General features: G+C 43.3%; 4 protein-coding genes across 4 annotated transcripts; all 4 read left to right on the top strand.

The window, feature by feature from the left end:
• The first annotated feature begins 104 nt into the window (after nucleotides 1-104).
• Nucleotides 105-2,128, top strand: LOC115037222 (angiopoietin-4-like). The gene is made up of 6 exons (XM_029495719.1): nucleotides 105-170; nucleotides 309-339; nucleotides 457-542; nucleotides 622-739; nucleotides 1,088-1,273; nucleotides 1,807-2,128. The coding sequence occupies exons 1-6, from the start codon at nucleotides 105-107 to the stop codon at nucleotides 2,103-2,105; spliced, it is 786 nt and encodes a 261-aa protein (XP_029351579.1). The 3' UTR covers nucleotides 2,106-2,128.
• A 2,030-nt stretch (nucleotides 2,129-4,158) lies between these two features.
• LOC115037221 (angiopoietin-4-like) lies at nucleotides 4,159-6,146 on the top strand. The gene is made up of 6 exons (XM_029495718.1): nucleotides 4,159-4,224; nucleotides 4,349-4,379; nucleotides 4,500-4,585; nucleotides 4,665-4,782; nucleotides 5,134-5,319; nucleotides 5,848-6,146. The coding sequence occupies exons 1-6, from the start codon at nucleotides 4,159-4,161 to the stop codon at nucleotides 6,144-6,146; spliced, it is 786 nt and encodes a 261-aa protein (XP_029351578.1).
• Nucleotides 6,147-8,598: 2,452 nt separating this feature from the next.
• On the top strand, nucleotides 8,599-10,610 carry LOC115037220 (angiopoietin-4-like). The gene is made up of 6 exons (XM_029495717.1): nucleotides 8,599-8,664; nucleotides 8,787-8,817; nucleotides 8,935-9,020; nucleotides 9,100-9,217; nucleotides 9,568-9,753; nucleotides 10,310-10,610. The coding sequence occupies exons 1-6, from the start codon at nucleotides 8,599-8,601 to the stop codon at nucleotides 10,606-10,608; spliced, it is 786 nt and encodes a 261-aa protein (XP_029351577.1). The 3' UTR covers nucleotides 10,609-10,610.
• A 1,747-nt stretch (nucleotides 10,611-12,357) lies between these two features.
• On the top strand, nucleotides 12,358-14,362 carry LOC115037219 (angiopoietin-4-like). Its single transcript, XM_029495716.1, has 6 exons — nucleotides 12,358-12,423; nucleotides 12,561-12,591; nucleotides 12,709-12,794; nucleotides 12,874-12,991; nucleotides 13,344-13,523; nucleotides 14,059-14,362. The coding sequence occupies exons 1-6, from the start codon at nucleotides 12,358-12,360 to the stop codon at nucleotides 14,355-14,357; spliced, it is 780 nt and encodes a 259-aa protein (XP_029351576.1). The 3' UTR covers nucleotides 14,358-14,362.
• The last annotated feature ends 94 nt before the right edge of the window (nucleotides 14,363-14,456 follow it).

Raw genomic sequence — 14,456 nt, 5'->3', positions numbered from 1 at the left:
TTTTTTTAAGTGTAATTCTTGTGCCTGCTTAAGTTCTACTAAAAGACTACATTTATTTCAAAAGCATATTAAAATGTTAACTTTCTAACAGAGAATCAGGTGAAATGGGTCCTGTTGGATACTGTGGCCTCATCTTGGCTTTTGTCTTCAGCTGCACAGGAGAGACTCAGGTAAGAATGAAACCAGCAACCTTCTCTAATGTTTCCCTGTCTCAATTTATTAAAGACAACTACAAATGTAGCTTTATTTTCTAGATGTAATGAGTGGCTTTGTGTATTAAAATTGTAACATTTCTTTCATCTTGCTAGAAGGCACAGCAGATACCAAGTCCTCATCAAGGTAATGGTCACTGACAGTACAATTCCATGTACATACAAACTGTTGACCGTACAACAAGCGACCACATCTGGACTAGCTGTTCACTTGCTTTTTCTCTTGTCATGTTTGCTTCAACAGACTGCACGCAGATCAAGGCTGAGTCACACCAATCATCCAGTGGAGCTTATACAATGTTCCCTGCTGGAGTCAAGAGTCCTTTCAGGGTATTGAACATGAAATGTTGTGTACAAAGCAAACTGTAGTTAGCAGCTTTCTCACTGCAATGTTGGACTTCCTGTTCAGGTGTACTGTGAGATGAGAGCAGATGGAGGGTGGACGGTGCTTCAGAGGCGCACTGGACCAGAGCTTTCCTTCAGCAGGAGCTGGGCAGACTATAAGAATGGCTTTGGAGATGTGACGAGTAAGAAACCCCTGAGATGTAAACTGTCACTCTAGTTATTGAGCCTGTGGAAGTTAGTGTTTCTCAGATGACAAGTTATCCACTCAATAAAACTTTAACAAGACCTGGTGCACTAGAAGGCAACATGTGGCAGCAACAACACCCCTGATAGATATTGGCAGTTCTTTCACTAATGGTTCAGAGTAGATTGATACTTGCAGCTGGAACACACTGCCTGGTTTTACCCTCAAATGTTAAACCTGCAGCAAAGACAACTGTTTCTATTAATTTAGAGACAATATGGCTTCAGATTACTCAAAGATGTCTCAAACAGGGAAAATCCTCAGTTGTCCTCTCTGCTTCCCACAGAGGACCACTGGCTCGGTCTGCAGAACATTTTCTCTCTGACCAAGGATAAGACCAAGAAGTGGGTCTTGAGGGTGGACTTGTGGGACTACGAAGGTGGCACTGCTTTTGCTGAGTATCAAGACTTCAAACTGGGAAGTGAGGAAGAAAACTTCAAGTTGCATGTTGGGAAATACAGTGGAACTGCAGGTACAGAAGCTCTAACTGCTGAGCTTTAACTCTTGACTTTTCTAAAGACAGTCAGTTCAATCTCTTAGTGAAGTTGTGTAAATGCATCAACACTTCTACATATTGAAAGATGGCAGTACAAATCCTTATATCCCCTTGGTAAGATTTCCAATGAAGCACTTGTCCTGTCAAAGGAAGCTCCACCTGCTGTTAAACTTCAGCTGTTCTGCTTTTACAATCTTCCCTTGCTATAAATGAACAGGTAGACTGACAGTCTGTAGTGAGTTGAGCCTAATTAGAAACATTAATCCAAGGGGAGGTTTTTATTTATTTCTCAACACTTTACAGGCTCACTGAAAGCCAGAAGTGTTAATTTGTAGTTGCTTCAGTCAGTGAAAGCTGCTACTCTTTCTTTCTGGTGGCCTCTTGAACTTAATCCACACACTTAGCTCTACAACTCAGATTGGACCATCATCCTGTTACTGAGCAACAGTTGTCTTCAAGGCAGCATCTGAATGATGAACTCCAGGCTAAATCTCCCTCTCTGTTTACAGGTGACGCCATCCGTGGTGCCCATCCAGGCATTGACCAGAACGGCTGCGGCTTCAGCACCCTTGATCGTGACAATGACAACTGCTCCCCCTGCATCTTTGGTGACATCTCTGTGAGGGAATGTGTCACATCATTCGGTGGTGGTTGGTGGTACAGCAGCTGTGGGTCTGCTGGCCTCAATGGTGACTGGCATCCTGCTGGTGACAACATCGGTTGGGCATCTGGTGTTCACTGGAGGACCTGGAAAGGTCCTGCACCTTACTCAGCCAAGGCCAGCAGAATGATGATCAAGTCTGTGTGAGGAGGAGCCATGTTTAACTTCATGTTGACTTCTTTGGACAACAAATGAAATGTTTACATGCCTGGGCAGCTAATGAAGACTGTGCAGCAGTGTTCAGGAAAGTGGTCATCCTTCATTCTGGAACATGTACAAATAAACTACATACTGTCTGCAGAACCTGCTTGTCAAATGTGTTCATTCCCAGCAGAAATTCAAGTTATGGTCCCAACTAAAATGAGTCTGAGGAGGAATCTGACTTGCCAGCAGTCATTGCCATACTCAAGATTCCATTGAATGGTATCTGTCAGTATGGATCAAGTGTAAATTGGAGAAATATTTTAATTGAGTTGGCACATGATTCCTTTCAAAGGCTCATCACATGTTGAGACATTCACCTGTATGTCAGCATTGAGCTGAAGGTGGATGATAACTTCAGCCAGAGTTACCAGGACCAAACACTACAAGAATGTTGTTGTACTAGTAACAATAGTAAAATCCAAACTGACTAATTTTGGATCTGAAACAAATTAGATAAACTTCTGGGGAATCAGCCAGGCCCTCTCATGATCTCACTGGGAGTCTCCCAGCCTCACACATGACCTCAGCTCAACCAGTATCCAGCTCAGGGAGGGCAGTGCCCTTCAAACCAGGCAAAGCTTCACTCCTTGGACTGAGTTCAGCTGAGGGTCTCTGGCTCAGATTCTGCAGTTAATGACCCTGAGAGTTTGATTGCATCTTGTGCAAACCTAACCATATTAATGGGTTGGATGGTCTCCCAAGCTTTGACACAAGGTCAGTGATGTCAACCATAAACGAGATCCTTATGTTAAACATTTTGAACTCAGGGGGCCTGGAAAAGCTATTGGGGTGTCTTCTGCAGGTCTCCTGGCATCCCCAGCCTTGGTCCATGGGATTTGGGGTACTATCTATATCCCCATTGTCAGTGTGGGGACTCAATAAAATCCTTGTACAAAATCCTTTTTTCTTGGCCATCTGTAACATTTCACCTGGCTATGTGAATGAAACCAACAAAAGAGGACACCAGGTGGATTACTTTGTTGCACCATTGTGCGATTATCATGTTGGGTGGGAACTGGAGAGTCACCAGTTCATGTCCCAACCTGGACAATGAAATGTGGAGAGTGGACAGGTGCACTTAGCAATGGTGGCGCCTTCATGTTAGAACTTCTTGGCATGTTTGCATAATATGGAGTCCTGTGTATGTTTACAATGACAATAAAAGATTTTTTCTTCCCCATCATCTGTTAGCCATGTTCCCTGTTCATCCTGATGGCACCAAGCAGAGTTGGAAAGTAAATGTCAACGCATTGTGCAGGAAGGGTTGATGTCAGTTTGAGAACAACATCTCCGCTAACAGCAGCAGCGGAACTTCCCTTTTCTGGATGTGCTGGCCCCTGACAAACATCACAGTCCTACAGAAAACCACTTTGTCATGCACATGCCCACATTTTGAACCCCCATTTGTGCATCTATTTCTACAAATGCAGAGTCACAGCGTTTCGTTTACAGCAGACATTTTCGAGACGAGGTAGGAATCTATGAAATATATTTGTTTGAGGATTTGTTTGGAACATGACAGGTTTACACTAAAGCACGTCATGGCTGAGGTTAAAAAGAAAGAAAATAATTAAGAGAAGGAGTGCCACCTTTCATCAGGGTGAAGTGGTTCCAGCTGAGGAGGGCAGGTGGTTTGCAGAGTGGAGTATATAAGGTCTCCTTCCGGCCTCAGGAAGATGTGTTTAGCTTCTGCTTTGGGACTTTGTGTTTCATTGAGGCAGTTTGTAGTAATAGTAAAGAATAAAAGGTCTCACAACACCAGGTAAGTGTTTGGTGAAAGGATTAGTTGACTTTTGATTGGTGTATTGTACACTTTAAACCTCTGAAAATGAATGAAGGTTAAGTCATCTTCTCTCCATGTTGGAAACTTTAACCTGGATTGCAGTTTCAAAATGTTTTTAGTATAATCCTTGTGCCTGCTTAAGTTCTACTAAAAGACTACATTTATTTCAAAAGCATATTAAAATATTAACTTTCTAACTGAGAATCAGGTGAAATGGGTCCTGTTGGATACTGTGGCCTCATCTTGGCTTTTGTCTTCAGCTGCACAGGAGAGACTCAGGTAAGAATGAAACCAACAACCTTCTCTAATGTTTCCCTGTCTCAATACACAAATGTAGCTTTATTTTCTAGATGTAATGAGTGGTGTTGTGTATTAAAATATAATTTCTCTTTCATCTTGCTAGAAGACACAGCAGATACCAAGTCCTCATCAAGGTAATGGTCACTGACAGCACAATTCCATGTACATACAAACTGAGGAACGTACAACAAGCAACCACATCTGGACTAGCTGTTGTTCATTTGCTTTTTCTCTTGTCATGTTTGCTTCAACAGACTGCACGCAGATCAAGGCTGAGTCACACCAATCATCCAGTGGAGCTTATACAATGTTCCCTGCTGGAGTCAAGAGTCCTTTCAGGGTATCGAACATGGAATGTTGTGTACGAAGCAAACTGTAGCCAGCAGCTTTCTCACTGCAATGTTGGACTTCCTGTTCAGGTGTACTGTGAGATGAGAGCAGATGGAGGATGGACGGTGCTTCAGAGGCGCACTGGACCAGAGCTTTCCTTCAGCAGGAGCTGGGCAGACTATAAGAATGGCTTTGGAGATGTGACGAGTAAGAAACCCCTGAGATGTAAACTGTCACTCTAGTTATTGAGCCTTTGGAAGTTTAAAAGTGGCTGGGTTTTCAGGCTAGCTGTAAAACCTTTATCCTAATAAATGACTGGGTGCACTAGAAAGCAACACATGGGGATAAAACCTGTGAATACTGGCAGACTGGAATTTGCGCCTGGTGGTGCAACATGTGAGGTGACCACTTCAGTTGACCCTCGGTTGCCCTCAAATGTTTAAAAACCTGCAGACAGTGTGCCTTTTGTGAAATGTCTTACTCTTTAGTCCATAGTTTATCTTTAAATGGATGTCTCAAACAGGGAAAATCCTCAGTTGTCCTCTTTGCTTCCCACAGAGGACCACTGGCTCGGTCTGCAGAACATTTTCTCTCTGACCAAGGACAAGACCAAGAAGTGGGTCTTGAGGGTGGACTTGTGGGACTATGAAGGTGGCACTGCTTTTGCTGAGTATCAAGACTTCAAACTGGGAAGTGAGGAAGAAAACTTCAAGTTGCATGTTGGGAAATACAGTGGAACTGCAGGTACAGAAGCTCTAACTGCTGAGCTTTAACTCTTGACTTTTCTAAAGACAACGTCACTGCAATCTTAGTGAATCTGCATAAATGCATCAACACCTCTACATATTGAAAGATGGTAGTACACATCCTTATAGACCCTTGGTAAGATTTCCAATGAAGCACTTGTCCTGTCAAAGGCAGCTCCAACTGCTGTTAAACTTCAGCTGTTCTGTTTTTACAATCTTCCCTTGCTATAAATGAACAGGTAGACTGACAGTCTGTAGTGAGTTGAGCCTAATTAGAAACATTAATCCAAAGGGGATTTTTATTTCTGAGCACTTTACAGGCTCAATGAAAGCCAGAAGTGTTAATTTGTAGTTGCTTCAGTCAGTGAAAGCTGCTACTCTTTCTTTCTGGTGGCCTCTTGACCTTAATCCACACATTTAGCTCTACAGCTCAGATTGGACCATCATCCTGTTACTGAGCAACTGTTGTCTTCAAGGCAGCATCTGGACAATGAACTCTCGGCTAAATCTCCCTCTCTGTTTACAGGTGACGCCATCCGTGGCGCCCATCCAGGCATTGACCAGAACGGCTGCGGCTTCAGCACCCTTGATCGTGACAATGACAACTGCTCCCCCTGCATCTTTGGTGACATCTCTGTGAGGGAATGTGTCACATCATTCGGTGGTGGTTGGTGGTACAGCAGCTGTGGGTCGGCTGGCCTCAATGGTGACTGGCATCCTGCTGGTGACCACATCGGTTGGGCATCTGGTGTTCACTGGAGGACCTGGAAAGGTCCTGCACCTTACTCAGCCAAGGCCAGCAGAATAATGATCAAGTCTGTGTGAGGAGGAGCCATGTTTAACTTCATGTTGACTTCTTTGGACAACAAATGAAATGTTTACATGCCTACACAGTTAATGAAGACTGTGCAGCAGTGTTCAGGAAAGTGGTCATCCTTCATTCTGGAACATGTACAAATAAACTACATACTGTCTGCAGAACCTGCTTGTCAAATGTGTTCATTCCCAGCAGAAACTCAAGTTATGGTCCCAACTAAAATCAGTCTGAGGAGGAATTTGACTTGCCAGCAGTAAGTGCTATACTCAAGAGTCCATTGAATGTGATCTGTCAGCATGGATCAGGTGTAAATTGGAGAAATATTTTAATTGAGTTGGCACATGATTCCTTTCAAAGGCTCATCGCATGTTGAGACATTCACTTGTATGTCAGCATTGAGCTGAAGGTGGATGATAACTTCAGCCAGAGTTACCAGGACCAAACACTACAAGAATGTTGTTGTACTGGTAACAATAGTAAAATCCAAACTGACTAATTTTGGATCTGAAACAAATTAGATAAACTTCTGGGGAATCAGCCAGGCCCTCTCATCTCACTGGGAGTCTCCCAGTCTCACACATGACCTCAGCTCAACCAGTATCCAGCTCAGGGAGGGCAGTGCCCTTCAAACCAGGCAAAGCTTCACTCCTTGGACTGAGTTCAGCTGAGGGTCTCTGGCTCAGATTCTGCAGTTAATGACCCTGAGAGTTTGATTGTGTCTTGTGCAAACCTAACCATATTAATGGGTTGGATGGTCTCCCAAACTTTGACACAAGGTCAGTGATGTCAACCATAAACAAGAGATCCTTATGTTAAACATTTTGAACTCAGGGGGCCTGGAAAAGCTATTGGGGGGGGGGGGTGTCTTCTGCAGGTCTCCTGGCATCCCCAGCCTTGGTCCATGTCATTTGGGGTACTATCTATATCCCCATTGTCAGTGTGGGGACTCAATAAAACCCTTGTACAAAATCCTTTTTTCTTGGCCATCTGTAACATCTGCATCTTGATTTTTTTTACCTGCTACCTTTTTCGATCTCTTTCTATTTAATTTTAAAGTGGTATGAGGACAGTGTCTGCATTTCCTAATGTTCCATTTTACTGCGCTTGTGTGGCAAGAGCCAACCGAGGCCTGAAACACTCTCAGGGACATGGTATTTTTGTCGGGGCCCAAGTGCCTTCATGCCTCTTCGGTACAGAGTCCAAGCTTTGATGAGTGCCCGTGTGACATTATGCCACCAAATATACAAGTACCAGCTTCTGGTTTTGAAACGATATTTGTCCAGGGCAGAGAGCATACTCATAAGATCAACACCACCTATGACTCTGTTGTAGATTTCCACAATGGCTGGCCCGGGAACCATGACGTGTTGGCCTTCCGATCCCAGCATTTCACCTGGCCTTGGGAACGAAACCAACAAAAGAGGACACCAGGTGGATGACTTTGTTGCACCATTGTGCGATTATCATGTTGGGTGGGAACTGGAGAGTCACCAGTTCATGTCCCAGCCTGGACAATGAAATGTGGAGAGTGGACAGGTGCACTTAGCAATGGTGGCGCCTTCACTTTGGAACCTCTTGGCATGTTTGCATAATATGGAGTCCTGTGTATGTTTATAATGACAATGAAAGATTTTTTCTTCCCCATCATCTGTTAGCCATGTTCCCTGTTCATCCTGATGGCACCAAGCAGAGTTGTAAAGTAAATATCAATGCATTGTGCAGGAAGGGTTGATGTCAGTTTGAGAACAACATCTCCGCTAACAGCAGCACCGCAACTTCTCTTTTCTGGATGTGCTGGCCCCTGACAAACATCACAGTCCTACAGAAAACCACTTTGTCCCGCACATGCCCACATTTTGAACCCCCATTTGTGCATCTATTTCTACAGATGCAGAGTCACAGCGTTTCGTTTACAGCAGACATTTACGAGACGAGGTAGGAATCTATGAAATATATTTGTTAGAGGATTTATTTGGAACATGACAGGTTTACGCTGAAGCACGTCATGGCTGAGGTTAAAAAGAAAGAAAATAATTAAGAGAAGGAGTGTCACCTTTCATCAGGGTGAAGTGGTTCCAGCTGAGGAGGGCAGGTGGTTTGCAGAGAGGAGTATATAAGGTCTCCTCCCTGCCTCAGGTAGATGTGTTTAGCTTCTGCTTTGGGACTTTGTGTTTCATTGAGGTAGTTTGTAGTAATAGTAAAGAATAAAAGGTCTCGCAACACCAGGTAAGTGTTTGGAGAAAGAACTGGTTGACTTTTAATTGGTGTATTGTAGACTTTAAACCTCTGAAAGTGAATGAAGGTTAAGTCATCTTCTCTCCATGTTGGAAACTTTAACCTGAATTGCAGTTTCAAACTTTTTTTAGTATAATCCTTGTGCCTGCTTAAGTTCTACTAAAAGACTACATTTATTTCAAAAGCATATTAAAATATTAACTTTCTAACTAAGAATCAGGCGAAATGGGTCCTGTTGGATACTGTGGCCTCATCTTGGCTTTTGTCTTCAGCTGCACAGGAGAGACTCAGGTAAGAATGAAACCAACAACCTTCTCTAATGTTTCCCTGTCTCAATACACAAATGTAGCTTTATTTTCTAGATGTAATGAGTGGTGTTGTGTATTAAAATATAATTTCTTTCATCTTGCTAGAAGACACAGCAGATACCAAGTCCTCATCAAGGTAATGGTCACTGACAGCACAATTCCATGTACATACAAACTGTTGACCGTACAACAAGCGACCACATCTGGACTAGCTGTTCATTTGCTTTTTCTCTTGTCATGTTTGTTTCAACAGACTGCACGCAGATCAAGGCTGAGTCACCCCAATCATCCAGTGGAGCTTATACAATGTTCCCTGCTGGAGTCAAGAGTCCTTTCAGGGTATCGAACATGAAATGTTGTGTACAAAGCAAACTGTAGCCAGCAGCTTTCTCACTGCAATGTTGGACTTCCTGTTCAGGTGTACTGTGAGATGAGAGCAGATGGAGGGTGGACGGTGCTTCAGATGCGCACTGGACCAGAGCTTTCCTTCAGCAGGAGCTGGGCAGACTATAAGAATGGCTTTGGAGATGTGACGAGTAAGAAACCCCTGAGATGTAAACTGTCACTCTAGTTATCGAGCCTGTGCAAGTTAGTGTTTCTCAGATGACAAGTTATCCACTCAATAAAACTTTAACAAGACCTGGCGCACTAGAAGGCAACATGTGGCAGCAACAACACCCCTGATAGATATTGGCAGTTCTTTCACTAATGGTTCAGAGTAGACTGATACTTGCAGCTGGGACACACTGCCTGGTTTTACCCTCAAATGTTAAACCTGCAGCAAAGACAACTGTTTGCAAAATCTGAAGCCATATTGTCTCTTTAAATTAATGCAAAGATGTCTCAAACAGGGAAAATCCTCAGTTGTCCTCTCTGCTTCCCACAGAGGACCACTGGCTCGGTCTGCAGAACATGTTCTCTCTGACCAAGGACAAGACCAAGAAGTGGGTCTTGAGGGTGGACTTGTGGGACTATGAAGGTGGCACTGCTTTTGCTGAGTATCAAGACTTCAAACTGGGAAGTGAGGAAGAAAACTTCAAGTTGCATGTTGGGAAATACAGTGGAACTGCAGGTACAGAAGGCTTTAACTCTTGACTTTTCTAAAGACAAAGTCAGTTCAACCTGAGTGAATCTGCATAAATGCATCAACACTTCTACATATTGAAAGATGGTAGTACAAATCCTTATATCCCCTTGGTAAGCTTTCCAATGAAGCACTTGTCCTGTCAAAGGAAGCTCCAACTGCTGTTAAACTTCAGCTTTAAAACAAACAAAATGGCTTTTACAATCTTCCCTGACTATAAATGGAGAACAGGTAGACTGACAGTCTGTAGTGAGTTGAGCCTAATTAGAAACATTAATCCAAAGGGGAGGTTTTTATTTCTAAGCACTTTACAGACTCAATGAAAGCCAGAAGTGTTAATTTGTAGTTGCTTCAATCAACTTGACTTCAGTCAGTGAAAGCTGCTAAATTTTCACTTTTGGATTTCTGGTGACATTCTGAACACAAGCCACACATTTAGCTCTACAACTCAGATTGGACCATCATCCTGTTACTGAGCAACTGTTGTCTTCAAGGCAGCATCTGAATGATGAACTCCAGGCTAAATCTCCCTCTCTGTTTACAGGTGACGCCATCCGTGGCGCCCATCCAGGCATTGACCAGAACGGCTGCGGCTTCAGCACCCTTGATCGTGACAATGACAACTGCTCCCCCTGCATCTTTGGTGACATCTCTGTGAGGGAATGTGTCACATCATTCGGTGGTGGTTGGTGGTACAGCAGCTGTGGGTCTGCTGGCCTCAATGGTGACTGGCATCCTGCTGGTGACAACATCGGTTGGGCATCTGGTGTTCACTGGAGGACCTGGAAAGGTCCTGCACCTTACTCAGCCAAGGCCAGCAGAATGATGATCAAGTCTGTGTGAGGAGGAGCGATGTTTAACTTCATGTTGACTTCTTTGGACAACAAATGAAATGTTTACATGCCTACACAGTTAATGAAGACTGTGCAGCAGTGTTCAGGAAAGTGGTCATCTTTCATTCTGGAACATGTACAAATAAACTACATCCTGTCTGCAGAACCTGCTTGTCAAATGTGTTCATTCCCAGCAGAAACTCAAGTTATGGTCCCAACTAAAATCAGTCTGAGGAATTTGACTTGGCAGCAGTCAGAGTGCCATACTCAAGAGTCCATTGAATGGTATCTGTCAGTATGGATCAGGTGTAAATTGGAGAAATGGTTTAATTCTTGAGTTGCACATGATTCCTTACAAGGCTCATATGTTGACACTGTTTTTTTTTTTTTTTTTTTTTTTGGCCATTGAGCTGAAGGTAGATGGCTTCAGCCAAATCAATCCCACAGAAAGACTTTGTCCTCCACATTTTTGAATCCCATTTATGGAGTCTGATTGCTGTGTTGCCTTCTGCTCAGTTCCTGGACTGGGGGTCTTTCTGTACAGAGTCTGCATGGGTTTACTTCCAGTACTCTGGTTTTCTCCCACCATCCCAAGATGTGCATGTTCAAGTTTTGTGTGGTGAGCTGGGATTGGCTCCAGCACCCCCTGTGACCTGGAAATGGTTAAGTGTCAGATGAATGAACAGACTGACAGGTTTCAAATGTTCTTTCCTTCTGGCTATCTCAACCCTGTAAACAAATTGTTCATGCTTTAGATACTAAACTAACATGCCATGCTACCTTTTGTGGTCCCTTTGTACAACCGTTTGCAGCTGTGCTACACAATTGCAAAATGGGTTTTCTAACATTCAGTTAGGCTTGTAAAATGAACTCGGATTAGTATCCATACCAGGAAATTGAAAAGGAATGACAGTTGCACATAAGTGCTCTATGCAAAAATGTGGATCCTTCTTTAATAATTGCCTGATAAATATTGTTGAACTGCATGAAAATGTTTTTCTTTGGATAACAAAGAAATTTGCAAGTGACCCCAAACTTTTGAGTGGTTGTGTGTACAAAGGTCATTCCATATATTCCATAAACTTCATGATATACCATTAATAAACAAAACCCCTTTAATGTTTTGGGTCCAATTAATGATATTATCGTCACCAGCTCACTCCTGCGACTCAGCTTCTACAGATGCAGAGTCAAAGCTTTTTGTTTGCAGCAGACACTTTCGAGATGAAGTAGGAATCTATGAAATATATTTGTTTGAGGATTTGTTTGGAACATGACAGGTTTACACTGCAGCACGTCATGGCTGAGGTTAAAAAGAAAGAAAATAATTAAGAGAAGGAGTGCCACCTTTCATCAGGGTGAAGTGGTTCCAGCTGAGGAGGGCAGGTGGTTTGCAGAGTGGAGTATATAAGGTCTCCTTCCTGCCTCAGGAAGATGTGTTTAACTTCTGCTTTGGGACGTTGTGTTTCATTGAGGCGGTTTGTAGTAATAGTAAAGAATAAAAGGTCTCACAACACCAGGTAAGTGTTTGGAGAAAGAATTAGTTGACTTTTAATTGGTGTATTGTACACTTTAAACCTCTGAAAGTGAATGAAGGTTAAGTCATTTTCTCTCCATGTTGGAGACTTTAACCTGAATTGCAGTTTCAAACTTTTTTTTTTTAAGTGTAATTCTTGTGCCTGCTTAAGTTCTACTAAAAGACTACATTTATTTCAAAAGCATATTAAAATGTTAACTTTCTAACTGAGAATCAGGTGAAATGGGTCCTGTTGGATACTGTGGCCTCATCTTGGCTTTTGTCTTCAGCTGCACAGGAGAGACTCAGGTAAGAATGAAACCAGCAACCTTCTCTAATGTTGCCCTGTCTCAATTTATTAAAGACAACTACAAATGTAGCTTTATTTTCTAGATGTAATGAGTGGCTTTCTGTATTAAAATAGTATTTCTCTTTCATCTTGGCAGAAGGCACAGCAGATACCAAGTCCTCATCAAGGTAATGGTCACTGACAGTACAATTCCATGTACATACAAACTGAGGACTGTACAACAAGCGACCACATCTGGACTAGCTGTTCATTTGCTTTTTCTCTTGTCATGTTTGCTTCAACAGACTGCACGCAGATCAAGGCTGAGTCACCCCAATCATCCAGTGGAGCTTATACAATGTTCCCTGCTGGAGTCAAGAGTCCTTTCAGGGTATCGAACATGAAATGTTGTGTACGAAGCAAACTGTAGTTAGCAGCTTTCTCACTGCAATGTTGGACTTCCTGTTCAGGTGTACTGTGAGATGAGAGCAGATGGAGGGTGGACGGTGCTTCAGAGGCGCACTGGACAAGAGCTTTCCTTCAGCAGGAGCTGGGCAGACTATAAGAATGGCTTTGGAGATGTGACGAGTAAGAAACCCCTGAGATGTAAACTGTCACTCTAGTTATCGAGCCTGTGCAAGTTAGTGTTTCTCAGATGACAAGTTATCCATTCAATAAAACTTTAACAAGACCTGGTGCACTAGAAGGCAACATGTGGCAGCAACAACACACCTGAAAGATATTGGCAGTTCTTTCACTAATGGTTCAGAGTAGACTGATACTTGCAGCTGGGACACACTGCCTGGTTTTACCCTCAAATGTTAAACCTGCAGCAAAGACAACTGTGTTTGAGAAATCTGAAGTCATATTGTCTCTTTAAATGAATGCAAAGATGTCTCAAACAGGAAAAATCCTCAGTTGTCCTCTCTGCTTCCCACAGAGGACCACTGGCTCGGTCTGCAGAACATTTTCTCTCTGACCAAGACCAAGAAGTGGGTCTTGAGGGTGGACTTGTGGGACTATGAAGGTGGCACTGCTTTTGCTGAGTATCAAGACTTCAAACTGGGAAGTGAGGAAGAAAACTTCAAGTTGCATGTTGGGAAATACAGTGGAACTGCAGGTACAGAAGGCTCTAACTGCTGAGCTTTAACTCTTGACTTTTCTAAAGACAAAGTCAGTTCAATCTTAGTGAAGTTGTGTAAATGCATCAACACTTCTACATATTGAAAGTTGGTAGTACAAATCCTTATATCCCCTTGGTAAGATTTCCAATGAAGCACTTGTCCTGTCAAAGGCAGCTCCACCTGCTGTTAAACTTCAGCTGTTCTGTTTTTACAATCTTCCCTTGCTATAAATGAACAGGTAGACTGACAGTCTGTAGTGAGTTGAGCCTAATTAGAAACATTAATCCAAGGGGAGGTTGTTTATTTCTAAGCACTTTACAGGCTCACTGAAAGCCAGAAGTGTTAATTTGTAGTTGCTTCAGTCAGTGAAAGCTGCTTCACTTTCATTCTTTCTGGTGGCCTCTTGAACTTAATCCACACATTTAGCTCTACAACTCAGATTGGACCATCATCCTGTTACTGAGCAACTGTTGTCTTCAAGGCAGCACCTGAATGATGAACTCCAGGCTAAATCTCCCTCTCTGTTTACAGGTGACGCCATCCGTGGCGCCCATCCAGGCATTGACCAGAACGGCTGCGGCTTCAGCACCGTTGATCGTGACAATGACAACTGCTCCCCCTGCATCTTTGGTGACATCTCTGTGAGGGAATGTGTCACATCATTCGGTGGTGGTTGGTGGTACAGCAGCTGTGGGTCTGCTGGCCTCAATGGTGACTGGCATCCTGCTGGTGACAACATCGGTTGGGCATCTGGTGTTCACTGGAGGACCTGGAAAGGTCCTGCACCTTACTCAGCCAAGGCCAGCAGAATGATGATCAAGTCTGTGTGAGGAGGAGCCATGTTGACTTCTTTGGACAACAAATGAAATGTTTACATGCCTGGGCAGCTAATGAAGACTGTGCAGCAGTGTTCAGGAAAGTGGTCAGCC

The sequence above is a fragment of the Echeneis naucrates genome, chromosome 23, assembly GCF_900963305.1.
Source record: "Echeneis naucrates chromosome 23, fEcheNa1.1, whole genome shotgun sequence".
Lineage (NCBI taxonomy): Eukaryota > Metazoa > Chordata > Actinopteri > Carangiformes > Echeneidae > Echeneis > Echeneis naucrates.
This window is presented reverse-complemented; position numbering and strand designations above follow the sequence as displayed.